Source organism: Annulohypoxylon truncatum, assembly GCF_022578515.1.
Source record: "Annulohypoxylon truncatum strain CBS 140777 unplaced genomic scaffold F4807scaffold_4, whole genome shotgun sequence".
NCBI classification, from domain to species: domain Eukaryota; kingdom Fungi; phylum Ascomycota; class Sordariomycetes; order Xylariales; family Hypoxylaceae; genus Annulohypoxylon; species Annulohypoxylon truncatum.
In genome coordinates this window covers 662,737-683,562 of record NW_025953790.1, presented here as the reverse complement: position 1 = coordinate 683,562, position 20,826 = coordinate 662,737, and the positions used below count along the sequence as shown (strand labels likewise).

The window sequence follows — 20,826 nt, the reverse complement described above, 5'->3', positions numbered from 1 at the left end:
GTAACCATGGCGGGGATCTATATAAGCCCGCAGCGAACGGAGCTTTTGACCGAGAAGAAGCTGCTTGACGAATTACCGCCCGATTTATTAGAAATAATTCGTGGCCAGACCCCTGGAGACTTTCTCGATGCCGTTGCTTCAGCGGCACTGATTCCTCGAATTACTGGGTTGATATTCGTGCACTTTGAGAGTGTATTCGCCGACATATGTGCAAGATGGCTACTGAAATCTCGAAATTCAGGCCAAGAGGACCAGATTATCGCTTCTTTTGCGAGGATCCTCCCATTTGCGCCGCATTTATCTGTCTTCTTAGAACAGTATATAAGTGAAACTTCACTTATACATGGTCCCGGTTCAGGACCTTTTCAGATCAACTCACTAAATTCTCCCGAGACGCAACAACATCATGGACCAGAGTTGTTACTAAGTCTAATTGCATTTTGGAGACTCCTCAATTTTAATAAGAGGACATTCGGTCAATCAGTCCTACCATCAAAAATACAAGCTCTATTTAAGCATGATCATGCGCTGGTCAGATATCTTGCTATTAGAGTGTTTTGCTGTCAACTCAATGCCTCGGATTACCAATTAGAGCAACTAACTCGCAAAAATATTAAAGAAGGCGAATCTTTAATTGGAGACTTTGACGGAGTTAAGATTGACTACGCTTTTCTCTCCTTACTTGAACGCCAACGAGCTGAAGAGTTAGATAAATCTCGACTTAAATTGCAGGCCGAATCCAATAAGTTTACCGGAGAGCGTGTCCCTATCCAGCATTTCACTAAGTTGGTTGCTCAGTATAATACAACGATTCTCCCCCGACCAAATGGCGAACCCCTTTTACCGTCCAGTTTGGTCTATACCCAAACTACCTTAAGTAATCTAGAAAATCTCGCTCGGAATCTCCAGAAACCAGGTCCGATACTTCTGCATGGATTGCCCGGATCTGGGAAGACGTCAGTTGTGCATGAACTTGCCCGCGAGCTTGGCATGGAGTCAAGTTTGGTGACATTACATCTTAACGAGCAGACCGACGCCAAGATGCTCATTGGACTATATTCTACCGGTTCTAAACCCGGCTCGTTCTCGTGGAGACCAGGCGTCCTTACTACGGCAGTCCGCGAGGGGCGATGGGTTTTGATCGAAGACCTAGATAGGGCTCCAAATGAGGTCATGAGCACTCTGCTGCCGCTTGTTGAGCATGGCAAACTTTTAATTCCAAGCCGTGGAGAGACAGTGGAAGCCCCAAGCAGTTTCCGGCTATTCGCGACTGTTCGAACCACCCGGGGTATGAATGGACACGAGAATCTTCCCAGTATGTTGGGCCAGCGCTTTTGGAACTTGTCGAGTGTGAAGATACCTCCGCCTTCTGAGCTGGAACAGATTATCGTTGGGAGCTACCCTTTGCTACACAAATATACGCCTGTGATTATGTCGGTCTATAGGCGACTTTGCAATCTTTCTGGCCCCTCTTCGATTAGTGGTCCTGGACGAAGTACCGTGGAGCGATCGGTTACGCCTAGAGACGTCTTAAAATGGTGTCGTCGTCTCCAAGAAACATTGTTGGCCTCGGGCGGCAAAACCGGCGACGAACCTATCAGCGAGACTACAAGGGACTGGATGTTCATGGACGCGGCCGATTGCTTCTGTGGCAACCTTCCTAAACTAGAAGCAAGGGCCGCTCTTGTCAGTTGTATCGCGGAGGAGATGCATCTGTCTAAACAACTTATGGAGCATTACCTTAAAGCTCACGTCCCGCAAATAGACGAAACCCCCAGCAATTTCAAAATTGGGCGGGTCATGTTGACTAGAAGGAAATACGCGAACAGAGTAGTAAAATCAAAGAAACCTTTCGCGAGCACTAATCACTCCAAGAGACTACTCGAGCAGATTTCAATGGCAATTAAGCTACGTGAGCCGGTGCTTCTCGTTGGTGAGACTGGCATTGGAAAGACGACCGTTATCCAGCAGCTGGCTGAATCTCTTGGCCATAAGCTAGTGGCAGTGAATTTATCGCAGCAAAGCGAAGTTGGTGATCTTCTCGGAGGCTTCAAGCCGATTAATGCGCGGAGTCTAGCTGTCCCCCTCAAGGAAGAGTTCGAAGATCTATTCGCATCGACCGGAATTTCCGCCTCTAAGAATCAGAAGTATATGGAACAGATCGGAAAATGTACTGCCAAAGGACAGTGGACAAGGGTATCTAAGCTCTGGCGAGAAGCACCAAAGATGTTCAACAAAATTATTGGCGAACTTCAAGCCCAAGCTGAAGCCCGCGGTAATGATGATCCTGATAGTGGTCCAGTTGTGAAGAGGCGCAAAGTGGTATCGAGACTGCAGTCGTTGCTTGATCTGAAACCGCGATGGGAAGCGTTTTCCAGAAGCCTGGATCAATTCGATGTACAAATATCAGGCGGCTCGGGAAGCTTCGCTTTCGCATTCGTCGAGGGTAACATTGTGAAAGCCGCAAGAAACGGAGACTGGGTATTGTTGGACGAAATAAACTTGGCATCACCCGATACTCTAGAAAGCATAGCGGATTTGCTTTCTTCTGGTCCTAACGATGAGCCATCAATCCTCTTGTCGGAGACTGGCGACATCGAACGTGTCAAAGCACACCCAGATTTTCGCATATTCGGGGCCATGAACCCAGCCACTGATATCGGTAAACGTGATCTTCCACTGGGCCTCAGATCACGGTTCACTGAATTTTACGTCAGCAGCCCGGATAAAGATCTAAAGGATCTTCTCACCATTATCAAAGCCTACCTGAGTGGGAAAAGTGCCAAGGACGAGCAAGCAGCCGACGACATTGCTAGGCTTTATCTGAACACTAAAACGAGAGCAGAGGAGAAACGTTTAGTTGACGGGGCTAACGAAGTACCTCATTTCAGCCTGCGAACACTAACTCGCGTTTTGAGCTACGTCAATGACGTTTCTCCGTTTTATGGCCTCCGACGAGCTCTTTACGAAGGTTTTTCTATGGGGTTCTTGACTTTATTAGACAGAGCCTCTGAGGAGACCCTGGTCCCACTAATCCACCATCACCTACTTGACAAGCATGGCGGTGCTAGATCATTGCTTTCGCAGTCGCCAAGGCATCCTAATGACGGAAAACAGTACGTCAAGTTCATGAACAAGAATAAGGACCGTCAGTACTGGCTCCTCCAGGGAGAGGAACTCCCTATTGAACGAACTGACTACATCATCACGCCTTACATTGAACGCAATCTCTTGAATCTAGTAAGAGCTACATCGACAAGGCGTTTTCCGATTCTCATCCAGGGCCCTACATCGGCAGGAAAGACAAGCATGATCGAGTATCTTGCGAATTTCAGCGGCAACAAATTTGTGCGAATAAATAACCATGATCATACCGACCTCCAAGAATATCTCGGAACCTATGTCTCTAATGCTGATGGCAAGTTAAGTTTTCAGGAAGGTCTGTTAGTTCAGGCTCTTAGACAAGGACATTGGATCGTGCTTGATGAACTTAATCTTGCGCCGACTGACGTTTTAGAAGCGCTGAACCGTCTTCTTGATGACAATCGCGAATTGCTTATTCCAGAGACCCAGGAAGTTGTGCGCCCTCACGAAAACTTCATGTTATTCGCAACCCAGAACCCACCTGGTTTATATGGGGGTCGAAAAGTACTTTCACGTGCCTTTCGTAACAGATTCCTCGAGCTTCATTTCGATGAAATCCCGGAAGACGAGCTTGAGATCATCCTACAGAAACGTAGCCTTTACACTGCCCCCTCCGATTGCAAGAGGATCGTTAATGTCTACAAGGAACTCTCAAGATTACGGCAGACAAGCCGGCTATTCGAAAACAAGGACAGCTTTGCGACATTGAGAGATCTCTTTAGGTGGGCTCTGAGAGGAGCCGAGACTCGAGAGGAAATCGCAGTCAATGGGTTTATGCTTCTTGCTGAACGGGTTCGGAATGAGGAAGAAAGGTTGGCCGTTAAGAAAGTCATCGAGACAGTTTTCAAAGTCAAGATCGACCAAAACCAGCTCTACGACATTCATAATTCACCATATCTTCGAACACAACCACCAAATAACGGCCAGGGTGTGGTATGGACTCACGCTATGCGCCGCTTGTATGTTCTTGTCGCAAGTGCACTCTGTCATAATGAGCCGGTGCTTCTCGTCGGAGAGACTGGATGTGGAAAAACGACAGTCTGCCAACTTCTCGCCGAGTCCCTTGGCAAGGAACTACATATTGTCAATGCTCACCAAAACACCGAAACTGGCGACCTTATCGGATCGCAAAGACCAATTAGAAACAGAGGAGCTATTGCGGATATGCTAACTCAGGACCTCGCTAATGTTCTACAGCAACTTGGGCAAAGTGCAGAGGGTAGCATGGAATTTTTGTTAGAGAAGTACCATGCTCTAGATGAGCTAACTCGGTCCAGGGTACCCGTTGATGTACAGCTCAGAATTTCCGACAACGAAATCAAGAGTAAAGCTCTCTTCGAGTGGGCAGACGGAAGCTTAGTCCATGCCATGAAAGATGGTCAATTTTTCCTTCTCGATGAAATATCACTAGCGGATGATTCTGTCCTAGAGAGACTTAATTCTGTTCTTGAGCCCCAGCGCTCGTTACTTCTCGCAGAGAAAGGCATCGACGATTCATTTGTCAAGGCTTCTGATGGATTCCAATTTCTGGCAACTATGAATCCTGGTGGTGATTTTGGCAAGAAAGAACTTTCACCAGCGCTGAGGAATCGATTTACCGAAATCTGGGTTCCGGCTCTATCGGAGAACGAAGACGTGCTTCAAATTGTTTCCTCAAAGCTGAGGCCTGGGCTTCAATCGTGCTCTAAGGTTATCGTCGAGTTCTCTTACTGGTTTGGGCAGAACTTCCGGTCTACTGCTTCAACGGCCTTCTCAATTAGAGATATTTTGGTCTGGGTGAAATTCGTTAACGAGAGCCCTGGCCGAGACGTGGTGTCGTCAGTTATCCATGGTGCGGCAACTGTTTTCATCGATACACTTGGCGCAAACCCTTCTGCGTTGATTGCGATCGATCCTAAAAGCATGGACAGTCAACGACAAAAGTGCTTAGATAAGCTGAGTGAACTCCTTGGCTGCGATGCAACAATAGTTTATCGAGCGCCACTGGAATTGATCGTTAAAGAGAACGAACTGCAGATCGGTGGCTTTTCCATCGAACGTACTGCCAATGAGAACTTCGAAACGGGGTTCGCGTTACACGCACCTACTACCAAGCTCAATGCGATGAGAATCATTCGTGCTCTGCAGGTGCAAAAACCCATCCTACTTGAAGGCAGCCCAGGTGTAGGGAAAACGACGCTGGTTAGTGCTCTTGCTCGAGCATGTGGGCGACCTTTGACAAGGATCAACCTTTCTGACCAAACTGATCTCATGGACCTTTTCGGAACTGATGTGCCTGTCGAAGGAGCCGAAGCTGGTCACTTTGCGTGGAGAGATGCACCATTTCTTCGTGCTATGCAGAACGGAGAGTGGGTCCTTCTAGATGAGATGAATTTGGCATCGCAGTCCGTGTTGGAAGGATTGAACGCATGTCTCGATCATCGAGGGGAAGTCTACGTTTCTGAGCTCGACCAAGTGTTCAAGAGACATCCGGACTTTCGCCTTTTCGCGGCACAAAACCCACATCATCAAGGTGGAGGAAGAAAAGGGCTGCCTAGCTCCTTCGTTAATCGCTTCATCGTCGTATATGCTGATGTATTCAGTGAAGAGGATCTCTTGCTGATTGCCCAGCATAACTTCCCCACGATTCCTGCTGAGACTGTTCGACGAATGATAACTTTCATCTCTAGAATTGAGACACGCATCCTTACCGAAAGAGCGTTCGGGTCTCAGGGTAGTCCATGGGAATTTAACCTCCGCGATACTCTGCGCTGGTTACACCTCCTTACGTCCCCAGATCCATTGCTTAGTACTGGCAAGGTAGATGATTTCCTAAACATAGCAATCCGGCAGCGATTTCGGACAGAGAGGGACAGACTTGAGGTAGATAAGCTTTTCACCGAAGCATTCGAAGCACCACCGAAAGGTCACCAGCTGTACCATAACATGTGTTCCTCTTCACTTCAAGTTGGACTCGCGTTGATGCAGCGGAACGAGCTTGTTCAACCTTCGCAGTTTCCTGGCATGGATACTGTCCCTCGGCTCATGGAGATAGAATCCCTTCTGATCTGCATTAAGCAAAATATCCCATGTATTCTCGTAGGGCCGTCAGGAAGTGGAAAGTCAATGCTCTTGCAGCACATTGCTGCATCGTCTGGTAAACCACTAGTTACGTTCCCTATGAATGCTGACATAGATGCGATGGATCTTGTCGGAGGGTTTGAACAGTCTGATCCTATGCGCGATATCAACACAGCATTGAGTGAGCTTAATGAAGCTTTACAGTTATCAACTATGGGCGCCTTGGTTGAAGGTGTTCCAGACTCTGCGGTTGACTTGCTGAACTTTCTTAACTCCATGACGGACCAGATAAATGAACACCAAGATCTGTTGGATCACATTGAAAATCTTCGAAGTCAGATCTCGGCGGATACAGAACTAGCAGTTATGCTTTCTAATGCGCGCACGCTTCTTCGAAAACAAGATGGCATCTCGAACCCTAGGTTTGAATGGTTAGACGGGATCATTGTCAGAGCTCTTCAGAAAGGACATTGGTTAGTACTCGATAACGCAAATCTTTGCAGTGCCTCTGTCCTAGACCGATTGAACTCCCTCCTTGAGCCAGGCGGCTACTTGATTATCAATGAGCATTGTGGTCCGAATGGTGAACCTCGAGTTATCAAGCCACATCCCGAGTTTAGGGTGTTCTTGACTGTAGACCCTCGTTATGGAGAACTCTCGCGAGCAATGAGAAATCGCGCAATTGAGATCTACGTCGAACCATACACTTCAGCTCCGGTAACCTGGAGAAGTCGAGTTGCTGAGGTAGAGTCAAGTTTGAAAAGATATGAATTCCTCTTTTCAGCATCATCCATCGACGCTAATCCTGGAACGACGTTACGATCTATAGCTCTGGATTCTCTATCCATAATTGACCTCCCTTTGCTTGAAAGGTTCAAGGAAAGCTCTCTGGCTATCCAGGAGGTAGACTGTTCATTCCTCAAGTCACCTATTATGACCGACGTCCAAAACACACTCCGCCATCTGCATGTACCGCTGTCGACCATAGCGCCTGGTCTTGAAAACATGCAGGTCAGTATTCTTCTTATTTATTTCCTCTACTTACATTAACTGACAACTCTACAGCCGATACATCCCCTGCAAAATTCAGTTATGATCCCGTTGCTTCAGGGACAGTCGTCCCAGCTTCCACATTGGTTAGCGGCTTGTTATGAGATATACATTGACATTGCCGAAGCTTGGAACCAACTAGAGATGGAGAAGACCCGCGGAACTGGTAAACAGATATCGCAATTGAATCGGTTCCAACGTTCACTTGTTTCCGGTAGCGTTGCTGCTGTATCGAAGGATTCCACCGTTGGGGCAGCTAAGTTCGCTCTGGGCGTTCTACAAGAAATGGATTCATTTCTGCGCCCCCTTTTATTAAATCCGGGCTCGTGGAAAGTAAGTGTTAACAACTTAAATTTCAATTTCGCGAATACTAATAAAGTTAGGATCTAAGATACTTCTGTCGAGATCTTATTCACTTTTGGCAGATGACAATTAGGTATCTTACTGCCCCTCGTTTCGACGAAGCGTCTTTCCAAGCTCATCTGAGTATCGTATCGCATGGGCTATCCAACTACATGTCTGGTTCCACGAGTGAACAAACATGTGAATTGGCCTCACGTATCCTCAAGGGTTTAGATGAATGTTTCATCTCTGGATTCAAGTTGTCCACGGGCTTGAGCATGGAAGCCCTTTGGAAAGTCTTCAGGCCAATCCCAATCGGAAGCAAGACACTCTTGGACAATGTTTGCCACATGGAACAGCTGGCCTCCCAGTTTGACATGGTCAAATGGCAGTCTAAAGCTACGCCGTATGATCTTGCCAAGACAACAGACTCATTTATCAAGGTATATCGGCTAGTTCGGCTAGGTGGACTCAACGTTGAAGACCTCCTTGGGGCATTGAAGCTCGAAATTGACCAGCTGCTTAGCAAGTTGATAGACAACGACGCACCAGCCCTCCCATTCATGGCCGCCGAATTCGAAACCATGAGACAAATCGTCGTACTCGATTGCCTGTCGCGTCGTGCTGGCCTGCCACAGTCGTTGAATGAGATGGCCTTACTATCTACTATCCCGCTCGTTACTCAGATGCGTGTCAATAGTGCCTCTGATACATCAAAACTCCTGTTATCAATGGAGAACTTGTCTAGCGATGATAGCCAACGGCAGCACTGGGACGATAATCTTTCCGCAAAGATCATCTCACAGCTCGAGGCTGCCGACTCAACAAGCCTCAGTTCTTTGGCCTCGCTCGAAGCAGAACTGCCAATCCTAGCAAAACAAGTCTGCGCAAACACAGAGGCAATCGTGGCCGACAGGCTTGATAAGTTTACCGAAGTACTTTGGCAACTCATGATGGATGTTATGAACGTCTATGATCCATCTTTGGCTACGAAATTCGACTCGGTCCGGAACACATACGCCACCCCAGACAAGCCCTGCGATTTATCGGATAATATCTATGAGCTTCTACCGGATGTACTGATACATACAGAGTCTCGAATTGTTACTGATCATTTGATTCCCGCTCTCGCATATTTGATTGGGTCTAGAAATTCTACCAACCGCCGTGCTTTCCTTGCCATTGCCTGGGTTCAATTTTCTCAAGCCTTAATTAAGCTCTTCGTCCCCGATAAGGCATATGATCCGCAATTACGTCCCCAACTCGAGTTGGAAAGTTACGAAGAAATCCTACAGGGCTTACAAGAGAGACTCGAATCATTACGGCAATTCGAAAAATTCAGCACCGGCCAGTCTACGAATCTCCGATGTGAACTGGTGGAAGAAGAGATCGTAGCTTTGGGTCCTCCCCCTAGCGCCGTTGAAGTTGTGTATCGCCCCGAAGAGTCTGAGCTTCCGAAGATTCAGGCGGAATTCAAGGCTTTACTGAGTGCTACCCTTGACTTGGATATTGGGTCACTTCTCCTTCAGCGTTGTTCGGGCTCGGAAGTAGCTACACAACAATTACATGTCATTCATGAAAATGTGTCAAGGATCGGATTTCGCCTAGGCCAGAAATATCGCGCATATGAAGATATAGTCTTGCCGGTTATCGACATGATCCATTGTCTAGAACTCGGCTTGTATCTAGGACGGGAGGCCAACTCTCAAGGTATCGGCCACAATTCTTCACCGAGAACACTGCTCAGCTTAGCACCTTTCCTCGGCGGAAAACTCGAAGTCTCCGCAATGCCATCACTTTCATCCCACAGCTTCGAGTTCCTCAATTATGTCAGCATGGTTACAGCTGTAGAAGGCTCACGTGGACTAGAAACTGTCGAACAAAGCACATTCCAAGCAATCCATTCCTTGTACGATCAATGGGTGCAGAAGCTCGAAGCAGACAAGAAAGCCGAGGAATCAAAACAAAGTTGGTATCGTTATCGAGGTGGGTTCACCGAGGAAGAGGCAGCGGAACAGGATGCGTTTAATGAATTATTCCCAAGTTTCGAAGAGAACGATGAGCATAACCAGACGACAAAGCCTAAGATAGGTGATGCTCGTGTACTAGCTATCAAGTTAGCAAGGGTGCATAGAGACATTTTCCTCACACCGCGAGACGCGCCCGAGAGTATCATAAGTCTTAGCAGGCTCTTCGCTACAAAAGCGTCAGCTAACATCGACCGCACTGTCGAGGATAAAAGCTTACTTCCAGCTACGTTCTTAGCCCTAGATGAGAAGCTACAAGAAATAGGTTCTAATACTTGTTCGGCCGACTATAACTTCTATACGGATCGCAATCTTCCCGAGGCACGAAAACTTGTCATCTTGGTTAATGAAATCCGCGCTAGCTTCCGACAGCTTCAGAAGATCGACGAAATTGGCCATCTGCAGCCACTGGTTGACGTTGTGGCGTCTTGCGACAAAGTTCTCCAACTAGGACATTCTGACCCACTCGCTGCAATGATATCGAAAGTTGAGCAGCTACATGCCTTCGTCTACGAATGGCAATTCGGGGGTTGGGCAAGCAAAACGTATGGCGTGTTAGCGCTGTATAACCGGTTGACGGATTTACTTGTTGGTTGGCGACGCCTGGAGCTTTCTACGTGGGGCAAGTTGTTTGATATGGAGGTCAAGAAGAGCGAAGAGGATGCTAGTTCCTGGTGGTTCATTGCCTACCAGGCCATCATCGCTGTGCCGTTAACTCTCGCTCAAGCCGGAGAGGATCTTTCACAGCATGGCGCTGGCCTTCTCAAAGAACTAGAAGTTTATTTCTCCGCCGCAGCTGTAGGGCAATTCGCTAGCCGACTTGGTCTTCTTCAGCAACTCCAGAAGCAATTGCAATTACTGGCGACAGACTACCCTTCCATGTCGGTAATCCGAGAGGGTCTCCAAAACTTCATAACATTTTATTCTAGGTATACGAAGGCTGTCGATGATAAAATACGCACTGGTAGAGCCCCTCTCGAGAGGCAGATGAAAGACGTTCTCCTCTTGGCGAGCTGGAAAGATACGAACATCGCTGCATTGCGAGAAAGCGCTCGCAAATCTCACCACAAGCTGTTCAGAATTGTCCGGAAATTCAGAGACGTGCTTGGTCAGCCTATGAAGCCGATTATCGAAGCTGGCCTACCGGACGAGGTTCTCGGCGAAACTGAACTCGTAGAGATCCAGGCAAAGACGTTCTCCATCGACCAGGATGCAATCGACTTGTGCTCCCATAACGTTGCTGGTTGGAGCGATGACTACCGGAGATTGGCCAATGTTCAAAGAACGACTGAGATTATGAGTAGATTGAGTCGTATCCCTGAGACTTCTCTCGATGCTAGTGAAGCTATTGATGATTTCCTCTCCAACTTAGAGTCGTCGGCACTTGAACTCCGCAAAGAGACACCTGGCGTACTTAACGACGAGAATAAGACGCTGGTGAAGCATTTAAAGTCGCGTAAACGAAAATTATTTTCAGAGACGCTCAAGGAAGCAAGACAAATGGGGGTCCAATACAACCTCGGTACTGATGTTCTATCTCGACAGAACTCACTCTCTACAGTTCTTTCAACGTCTGAGGCACTGGACTTTCAATCCTTCAAGGGACTTGAGAGCACAGATTACTACTTCCATAAAATGCTCGATCTTGCTCCCCGGGTCCGGGCTGCTTCCCAAGACCACTCGGATGACTTGACCGCCGCAGAGATTGATAGAAGCATCGGATTGCTTGAAGGGTTGATTCATATTACCCTAGGCCAGAGGCACGATCTGGCGAAAGCAATTAGTGACTATAATGCATTATCAACTCGTTCGATACATGTCAACTCCGTTAGCGGTCTGAGAGGCGGCGACAAGGTCAATGCGAAGACGTTATCAGGCAATCACGAAAGAGCTTCTATTTGGTTAGTCCAAATCATCAAAGTCGGTATACATCTTGTCGAATTACATAGCAAGCTCGGAAATGCCGACAACAAGGAAATTCTTACATTGCTCAACGTCTGGCTGGAAAGAATTAAGAACCTCTCTGTTCAATGGGGTTCGCTGCCTACTCTGCCAAATTGGCTTACCTCACTCAAAATGACACAGCTGGAAACCTCCGTTAACTCAGCATTCAATGAATTCCGGAATGAGCTGGACGAAGCGAGTCGAAAATGGCCGTCGCTAGCATTCCTACTTGAACAAATTCAGCTTTGGACTACCATCGATGAACAGTCAATGTCCACTTCGCACCTAGCGACTAAACAAGTCAACACTATATCCAACGCCGTGAGAAACCTTTGCGATAGCATTTTGGTTACCATCGAGCAATTCAAGAAAACAGTCGCCAAATTACCTACTTCGCAAGAGGAAACTGGATGGCTGGTCAAACAAAACGAAATAATGGTTGCTTCCTTACGAGTTCTCCGTATGGACAAGGTCGATAGCAGTATTTCGGAAATTCTTGCCCTTTTTAGCCAAGTTGATCTGGCCGACGCGTCCATTAACGACCTCTCAACAGCATTGATGGCGGTGATTGCCCCTGTCATAAATCAGTACCAGGCTACTTGCAATCAATCAATCCAAGTGTTTTCCCGCGCTCACGAAAGCACCTGCAAGCTTGGTTATAAGCTGAGCAAGAGCTTCACCCAACTTGCGTCCCAGGGATTTTGCACACCCCAAGAGAAGTCTGACGAAACGTCTGGCGAGGCTGGGCAGCTCGAGAGCGGGACAGGTCTCGGCGATGGAGAGGGTGCCGAGGATATTAGCAAGGATATCCAACCCGACGAAGACTTGTCCGAATTGGCGCAAGAAGCAAATAAGGAACCCGGCCAGGAAATGGAAGACGAAAAGGATGCTGTAGACATGGCTGACCAGGAGCTCGAGGGTGATCTCGAAAGCATAGATGGTGGAGAAGACAAGGAGGAGGATTCAAAATCCGGTGACGAGGACGAGAGTGGCGATGAGATGGACGAAGAAGCCGGCGAAGTCGATGATCTGGATCCTTCAGCCGTCGACGAGAAAATGTGGGATGGCGAAAACGAAGAGGATGCGGAGAAAGACCAGCAAGGAGAGAACACCAAAGGCCAAACGAAAAAGGACGAACAAGTAGCTGCTGATGCTCAGCCTGATGGTCAAGAGATCGAACCTGCAGAAGACGAGGAACAAGGAGATGAAAACATGGATGAAAACCCTGCCGCGGAAGAAGAAGACGTCCAACAACAAGATGAGACCAACAAGCAAGATCAAAATGTCCAGGAACAGGATACCTTGGCGTTACCTGACGACATGAATATCGACGGAAATGATAATGAATCGATGTCATCAATTAGCGATGACGAGTTAGATAAACTTTCAGACGTCGATCAAGAAGAGATAGACGAGAAACGAACAAGTGATCAGGAAAGCGAAAATGGCGAAGACGCTGAGATGGATATGGCGCCTGCAGACGCGGGAGACGAAAATGAAGAACTCGAGGAGAGCGCAGAGAATGACGAGACTAATATCAAAGAGGATGAGAATGCGGACCAGGAGCCAGAAAACCAACCTGAAGAACGTGAGATGGCTGAAATGCAGTCTAACAACGAAGTCAATGCCAATAATGAGACTGCACCGAGTGATGTGAAGGGTGGCGGGCAAGATCAAGATCCCAATCAAACAGAGGAGGCCAACGCTGCTGAAGATAATAACGCCCAGAGGGAAGATGGAGAAATGGGTGAGAATCCAGCCGACCAAGAAACGTCAGCTGGTAAGAAGGGTAGCGTCTCACAAGCTCAAGAGCAACCTTCTCAGACAGAACTTGATGATGCTAAAGATTCATCGACGCCTCAGCCCTTTAAGGCTCTTGGAGACGCTTTAGAGAAGTGGCATAGACAACAGCGGGATATAAAGGAAGCTCAAGAACAAGAACCCAAAGAACAGCCGTCAAACGCCGAACAGGAATCTACTATTCGGGAATTCCAGCACATTCAAAATGACGAGTCCGCTGCGGATACTCAAGCGATGGGTACCTCTAATGAAGAGCAGAAGCAGCAAATCGACGAATCAATGGCAATCGATGACGAGGATCAACCTGCAGATGACCGGATTATTCCTGAGGATGAGGTTGAAATGAACGACGTGGATGGGGACAAGATGGACACGTCGGAACCCCCCGGCCACCAACACCAGCATGATACGCAGAAAGAAGAGAGGCCTACAGGGGTATCAACTCGCCAAGGGACTTATAATCGAGATACGACCCCTCCGTCAAATGGAGAAGCACCTTCAGAGGAGGTCGAAGAAGAGATCCAGGTGACTTCTACACAACTATCAATAACTCACTTGTCAGAGCCAAATACGGACTTGAGGGATTTTGAAGAAGCTATGCACCAGTGGGCCTCTTTCCAAGGCAAAACGCATCCTCTCTCGCTATCTTTGACTTCGCAGTTACGTCTAATTCTAACCCCGTCTCAATCGACAAAATTATCTGGGTCGTACCGAACTGGAAAACGCCTCAATATCAAGCGCATCATTCCGTACATTGCCTCTAGCTACAAGAGGGACAAGATCTGGATGCGTAGAGCAATCCCAACCAAGCGCGCTTACCAGATCTTGCTTTGCGTTGATGACAGCAAGAGTATGGGCGAATCCAGCTCTGGCGAATTGGCGCTCGAATCTCTCGTCATGGTCTCGCGGGCTTTAACTATGCTTGAAGTCGGCCAGATCGGCATTCTCGGATTTGGAGCGAACGTCTTCATGGCGCACGAGTTCACCGAACCGTTCGCGTCACATGACGCCGGCGCCAAAGTGCTGCAGAAATTCAGGTTCCAGCAAGATTACACGGACATCCAGCTCCTCATCAAGCAAACAATCGAGCGTTTCCGCCTCGCCCGCCAGCAGAGCACGAGCCGCGGCTCCGAAGACCTCTGGCAATTGGCGCTCATCCTATCCGACGGCCTTACTCCCTCGGCGGCGCACGAGCACATCCGCCTGCTACTGCGAGAGGCGATGGAGGAGCGCATCATGATCGTGTTCATCATCATGGACGACACGACGGACGGCAAGGACAAGCAGAGCGTGATCAACCTCAAGAAGGTCCGGTTCATGGGCAACGACGAGATACGCACCGAGTACTACCTCGACACGTTCCCCTTCCAGTACTACCTCATCGTGCATAATCTCGAGGACCTCCCCGGGGCGCTGGCGGGGCTGCTGAGGACTTGGTTTGCGGAGGTTAATTCTTAGGCGTGGAAAAGGGGGGGATGAGAGTAAGGGGTTTCTTTTGGTACATAATTCGTTTCGGGCGTTGAGTCTGGTTCGACTGGCTGTTGATAGATTTTGCTAGAATATAAAAATCTGATTGATCTTAAACTAATAGGTACATAACTTTAGTTTCATATTTGAATATTGTTTTATTTCAATTTAGCTCTACTCTTGTGAGTTTCTATTCTTTCGTTGCTTGCTATTTGAAAATTCCCGACCCCGAAATCCATTAGTTCCGCACCGCAAGTCGCTTTTCTTTGGTGGTTGAGACCCCCGAGCTGTAGCGATTATACACTAGAGCCTAGTGGAATAGATCGCTCCATGAATTTGGAAGGTTGGCTTGGGTCTTAGCTTGACGCTAATTAACCAATACAGCACTAATATATTGCTTATCTAATTGTCGGATAAGTAGCTGACCGAAACCTTCACAATACGTCAAAATTGCTTGATTCAATGTTTTGCCCGTTTCATGAAATTATTGAAGAATCCTAGAATTGCGTCAACATCTGCCAGTGAGCGAATCATGGAAATATCTACATAATCCGGTATCAGCATTTTACGAGAATCGGATAAAGGCGAGGTAGCTTACATTGGTCTGGCCGAACGATGACCAGAGCGCCCCTTTTTGGATCCACTCCGTACTTCTCGTACGCATGCCCATGAGCTGCGTTATAACCTTCGTCATCGACGAAGACCTTGAAGAGGGCTAGAATGTGAACGAATATTAGCGTTACCAATATCAGTGTTAAGATTCAATTTATTAAATTTCGAGAGATTTATTCTCACATTTTATCTTCCACTTGCTCACGACAGGGGTAAAGGTATCCGGGATCCAATTCTGCTCGACCTCTGTACGCTTCGACGAAAGGACGAGGATGGGGTTTATGATAGTGTCGCGATCGACGTCTACGGGGGTAAAGGCATCAACAACCTTCCCTAGGCGTAATGAAAGCTGCTATAGTGGTTAGAATTATCCTAGATCCCAGTTAAGTTTTTATCCTTAGAATAGAACGTATACGAACATCTTGCAGCGGAACTAAATTCTCTGAGCTGACATTCCCAGCAAATGCGACGACGTGCCACCTGGAATCAGTTGTCAAGGCTTGGACTAACTGTATCGCGCGGGCATCAGCTAATCGGATTACTTGGGCACTAGGAAACCTCATGCCGACGGTCAAGCCAGTAGCAATCCCCGGCTGACTCATTCTTGCGTCAACAATTATCGAGTCCTCGTAATGAATAGCCTGGCCCGCGGTATATCGGCCAGCCAGCGCGAACTGTTTTTGAACATCTTCTGGAGTAATACCATGTTCTTGGCGATACGTAGATGAGAAGAATTTCGTCCAGTTCCGGTCAAACTCGATCAGTTCGGCAGCGATCTTTTGTCGTTCCGAAACGTACGTTTCCAGAAGTTCCGGTCCTGCTTGTCCTCGAAGCACGGTCGCCAGTTTCCAACCTATATTGTAACCGTCCTGAAGACTTACGTTCATCCCCTGACCCGCTTTAGGGGAGTGAGTGTGGCATGCGTCGCCGCTCAAGAAAACTCGGTAATCCTTGTGGAAATGGTCGGCGAGGCGTTGGCCAATCGCATATGCCGACCACCAGACCGTCTCTGCGACTTCCAGGCTGTAGGGCTGGAAGATCAGACGGGCTTGGGTGTGCAGTTCCTCGAGAGTAACATCCTTCGCGACGACGTCTTCCAACTCGATGTAGAAACGAGCTAGGAAGTCTCCTTCACGCGGTATGATCATCAAATTACCGGCCTCCGAGTTAATGACGGCCTTCTTGCGGATATCGGGGAAGTTCGTTCGCGGGTAGATGTCCATCACGCCCCAGACTGCATCGCTCGAGTCTCCGATCATCTTGAACCCGAGCGACTTTCGGATCACGCTATGAGCTCCGTCGCTGCCCTATTCTCAGATGTCAGGGCCTACTTACCAATATCACAATGATGAAGTCGTCTTACCAGGACGTATTTAGCGCGATAACTTTTCTCTGCTCCGTCTTTCAATGCTTTCACGGTAACGGGATATGCGTTAGAGTCCTTTGCGCTCTCACTATCAACCTCCAGCCCCTGAACCTCGCAGCTGTACTCTACACATGGCCTTCCTGCCACCCTCTCCATCTCGATAGTCAATAGTTCATTAATTCTAGCCTGGCTCAGGAGCACATGTGGCAAGTGGCTTAGCCCGGGCTCTGTATCAGCCGTATAGTTAGTCCGTCTGATTCCTCGTCCACTGTCATCGGTAACAGGAGCCCAAAAAGCGATCTCCATGGCATGGTAGGCCTCCTTGAGCAGCGTCTCCGCGAGCCCGAAACTTTCAAATATCTCAACAGTCCGGCATTGCACACCGTCCGCTTGACCGGTCTCGAGAGCCCCATCGCGCTTCTCTAGGATCTTGAAGGAGACGCCACAGCGCGCGAGCCAGACGCCGGCGGAAAGACCGGCGGAGCCACCACCACAGATTAATACATCTACTGTTTCCGACATTGGGTCCTACAGCGAGTGGTATACAACTTTCACGAGAGAGAGAAAGGGCAGTAGAAGTCTGTCGTCACCAGTGAACTACAAAAGCGTTAAGAGGCGTCACAACTAGAGGGGTTGCCCGATAGGCGTATGCACGAAGTGCGGGGGAGGCTTCCATTCTCCGCCTATCACTAATTCAGGGGAGACTTTTCTACAGCGCCTCCTCGCCGTGGCGAGGCGATATTTATACGATGGTTGAAATCTAGAAACTTCTTTATGTCTGCGTTTGACAAGAGATGGTATTTCCATCGCTTCATAAGAGACCCAACAAAAACAGATAGTCCGGTCCGTATGCCCGTCTCGGCTCAAGCTCTCGGTATACGCATTAGCGGTGAGATTAGATCAGATCCACAGACGAGATTGAGTGAGAATCAAAACGACCCTCTTTCCCAACAATACGCTTACTCACTGAATTAACCGAGCTAGGCTTTGAAACAGCCCCGGCCTCCCTAATCCAATGGACGGTACCTCTTTACTAACGTGAGGCATTTTAAACATTTGCCATTTTTTATAAATAAGCTGTTTATGATGGAGGGGATAATTCGGAGGGCCTGACCAAACTACTAACTGAGTAAGTGCAAATGGTAGGGCAGATTTAAGAATGACAAGTGTAAGAGCCAGTGTCATTTTTTCACTTAGCGAGATGATGATGTGGGTCGCCGGAACAGATTGGGTCCACTTAATTCCCGACATTCCGGAGTGACACGGACAACGGGGGAGATGCTGCGACCGGCTTATCCGGTAAGCGGGTACCCGCTAGATTAGCTTCGGAATACACGATTGAGACATGGTGTTTGGTCCCAAGACTCATCTCACTCATCCGCCACTTGGCCTAAAGTGGAAACACTGAGCCGTTTCTTTTTCGTCACTTCGACGTCACTTTTACATTTGGTTGACCTCAATTTGTTGACATTCGGAAGTAACAAACAACTTTTGTTTCATAAACCCTAGAAACCTCCAGGTACCCACTTCGAAGCTTTCCTTCTTACTTGAGATTTCTTATAATCTCGCAAGTGTACAGTGTATTGATCAACCTGTCATGGCAATGCCTCATATGGGTAATGCTGCGAGAGCAAGCCGCCGGTTGCTAACTAGAAAACCAGCCGCCCTCCTGAACTCTTCTGGCTTCGACCATCCGCGATGCGCCCCGCGCGGGCTACGAATGGCCAGCACGGTCACGAACAATGGGCGCAAGAAAGAACGTGTGGTAATATTAGGATCTGGTTGGGCCGGGTACGGTTGTCTACGGGCCCTCGATCCGAATAAATATGAGCGCATCATGATATCACCTCGCTCTTACTTCGTCTTCACGCCGCTATTAGCGGGTACGGCAGTTGGAACTTTGGAATTTCGCGCCGTGCTCGAGCCGGTCAGGAGACTTGGTCTGGATAAGTTTCATCAGGGATGGGCCGACGATATTGATTTCGCGAAAAAGGTCATTCGCGTAGAGGCGAATATAACAGACGATCTTGCCTCGAGGACACGACTTGTCATGAAACATCGACTCGATAAAAACAGAGTGAAAGGGGACATGTTCGATGTCGAATACGATAAGCTGATCATCGCAGTAGGTAATGGATAATGCCAAGCCCATTATATCTCAGGCCAAATCTCATAACATCCTCCCTTAGGCTCATACAGCCAGACCTTTGGCATAGAAGGAGTGCGCGAGCACGCCAACTTCCTAAGGGATGTCGGTGATGCTCGTAAGATCCGTTTGAAGATCCTCCAGAGTTTCGAGAAAGCCGCGCTACCAATCACGACCGACGAAGAGCGGAAGAAGCTCTTACATTTCGCCATCGTGGGAGGTGGCCCTACCGGCATTGAGTTTGCTGCCGAGCTTCACGACTTGATACGCGATGATCTCAAGAAGACGTATCCGGAGCTGATGAAATTCGTTAACATTACCGTTTACGATGTTGCGCCCAAGGTACTTCCAATGTTCGACAAGACTTTGGCGGATTATGCCATGGACCGGTTCGCCAGAGAGGGTATCAATGTTAAGACGGAACACCACCTAACGCGTATCCGGCCCGACGAGGAGTGCGAAGGCTGTTTGAAATTGAAGATCAAGGAGTATGGCGACGAAGAGGTCGGCGCTGGTATCGTCGTATGGAGTACTGGACTAATGCAAAATCCCTTGATCCAGAAGCTCGAGGCCGGGAGCTTCACATTACCCGGTTCGGATACTGAGATGCAGTTACATCGAAACGCCAGGACAGGCGGCATCATCACAGATGTACACGGGCTTCGCGTTAACATAATCCCCCGCGACGCAGCTTCGGAGCCGGCGGAAGTCCAACAAAAAAAGGCCACAGTGCTGCCCGACGTATTCGCCATTGGTGACTGCACGATGATCTCGGGGCTCAACCTGCCCGCCACCGCGCAGGTCGCCAGTCAGCAAGCAGCGTATCTCGCGAAGCGGCTGAACAAGGACGATATGGACCAGAAGCCGTTTACGTTCAAGAACCTAGGCACCATGACTTACCTCGGCAACTGGACAGCCATCCACCAGAGTAACTTAGACGAGATGAAGGGCTGGATGGCCTGGGTCCTCTGGCGCACGGCATATCTGACTAGGAGCATGAGCATACGGAATAAGATCACCGTACCGTTCTACTGGGCCATCTCGTGGATATTCGGGAGGGATATCTCCAGATTTTAAGGGGGTTTCATCATGGACGCGCGTGTTATAAAAGGTTTTGGGCATGAGGTTTGAGGAATATGGATCTAACCAGTTTTTTTCTAGTTTAAACATGGCTTGTAGGTTGTACAGTACCATGCCATTTTGAACATTGGGCACGATAGAGTTCTGTAGACTAGAGTAGGGATTTTGTGTTCATGAAAGCACTCGCGAGCGGATAGACTATAGAAGATAGAAGATAGAACGTTATAGACTCACCTTTTGATATATCATATTCGCTACTTCAACCAGGGACCTATATGTTGAGTTAAACTAGACGCTCTTTTGATTCATCAGTGTTCGGGATGTAAGTTAGTTGAATTAGTGAATTTAGGGCTATAAAACGCAGAGTAGTCATTTTTATATTGATCCCGACATACTCAAACCATCGTCGTGGAAGGAAATGAATGATGAGAACACACTAAATCTGTTGCTATGGGCAGTTATGGGATAGCTTCGTATCGTAACCTTGAAACGAATCACCTGCTAGGCTGATCCTAGTATACCTCAAAAACCTGTATCAAACCGACGTTGAACAACTCTTTCTAACTCCAATTACTCAAGAATGAACGATATCCCCTGGTTCCTAGAATTTACCACATATCTCCAACATTGACATCGACTGAAAGAACCATTGTATCGGAGAGTTGGATTGTGCTACGATTGCTTGACTTCCGACTCATCGACATCGTTCGAGGCCTGTAATTACTTGTGATTAGACATACATAGAGTTTAGTTCTCCGAGGTTCCTGACCAGGAGTTTCGAAGAATCT

General features: G+C 48.1%; 3 protein-coding genes across 3 annotated transcripts; 2 read left to right on the top strand and 1 right to left on the bottom strand.

Moving 5' to 3' along the window:
* Window positions 1-6: 6 nt before the first annotated feature.
* F4807DRAFT_456766 (midasin) lies at window positions 7-14,825 on the top strand (the record flags this gene model as incomplete). Its single annotated transcript, XM_048000931.1, has 3 exons — window positions 7-7,215; window positions 7,270-7,587; window positions 7,638-14,825. The coding sequence occupies 3 exons, from the start codon at window positions 7-9 to the stop codon at window positions 14,823-14,825; spliced, it is 14,715 nt and encodes a 4,904-aa protein (XP_047857942.1).
* A 252-nt stretch (window positions 14,826-15,077) lies between these two features.
* Window positions 15,078-17,921, bottom strand: F4807DRAFT_264729 (FAD binding domain-containing protein). The gene is made up of 6 exons (XM_047994514.1): window positions 17,780-17,921; window positions 16,810-17,680; window positions 15,866-16,753; window positions 15,630-15,795; window positions 15,433-15,549; window positions 15,078-15,331 (listed from the first exon to the last, which is right to left on the bottom strand). Coding segments are annotated over exons 2-6 (1,698 nt in total). The 5' UTR covers window positions 17,335-17,680; window positions 17,780-17,921; the 3' UTR covers window positions 15,078-15,329.
* Window positions 17,922-18,409: 488 nt separating this feature from the next.
* On the top strand, window positions 18,410-20,035 carry F4807DRAFT_456764 (FAD/NAD(P)-binding domain-containing protein; the record flags this gene model as incomplete). The annotated part of the gene is made up of 2 exons (XM_048000930.1): window positions 18,410-18,941; window positions 19,002-20,035. The coding sequence occupies 2 exons, from the start codon at window positions 18,410-18,412 to the stop codon at window positions 20,033-20,035; spliced, it is 1,566 nt and encodes a 521-aa protein (XP_047857940.1).
* Window positions 20,036-20,826: the final 791 nt, after the last annotated feature.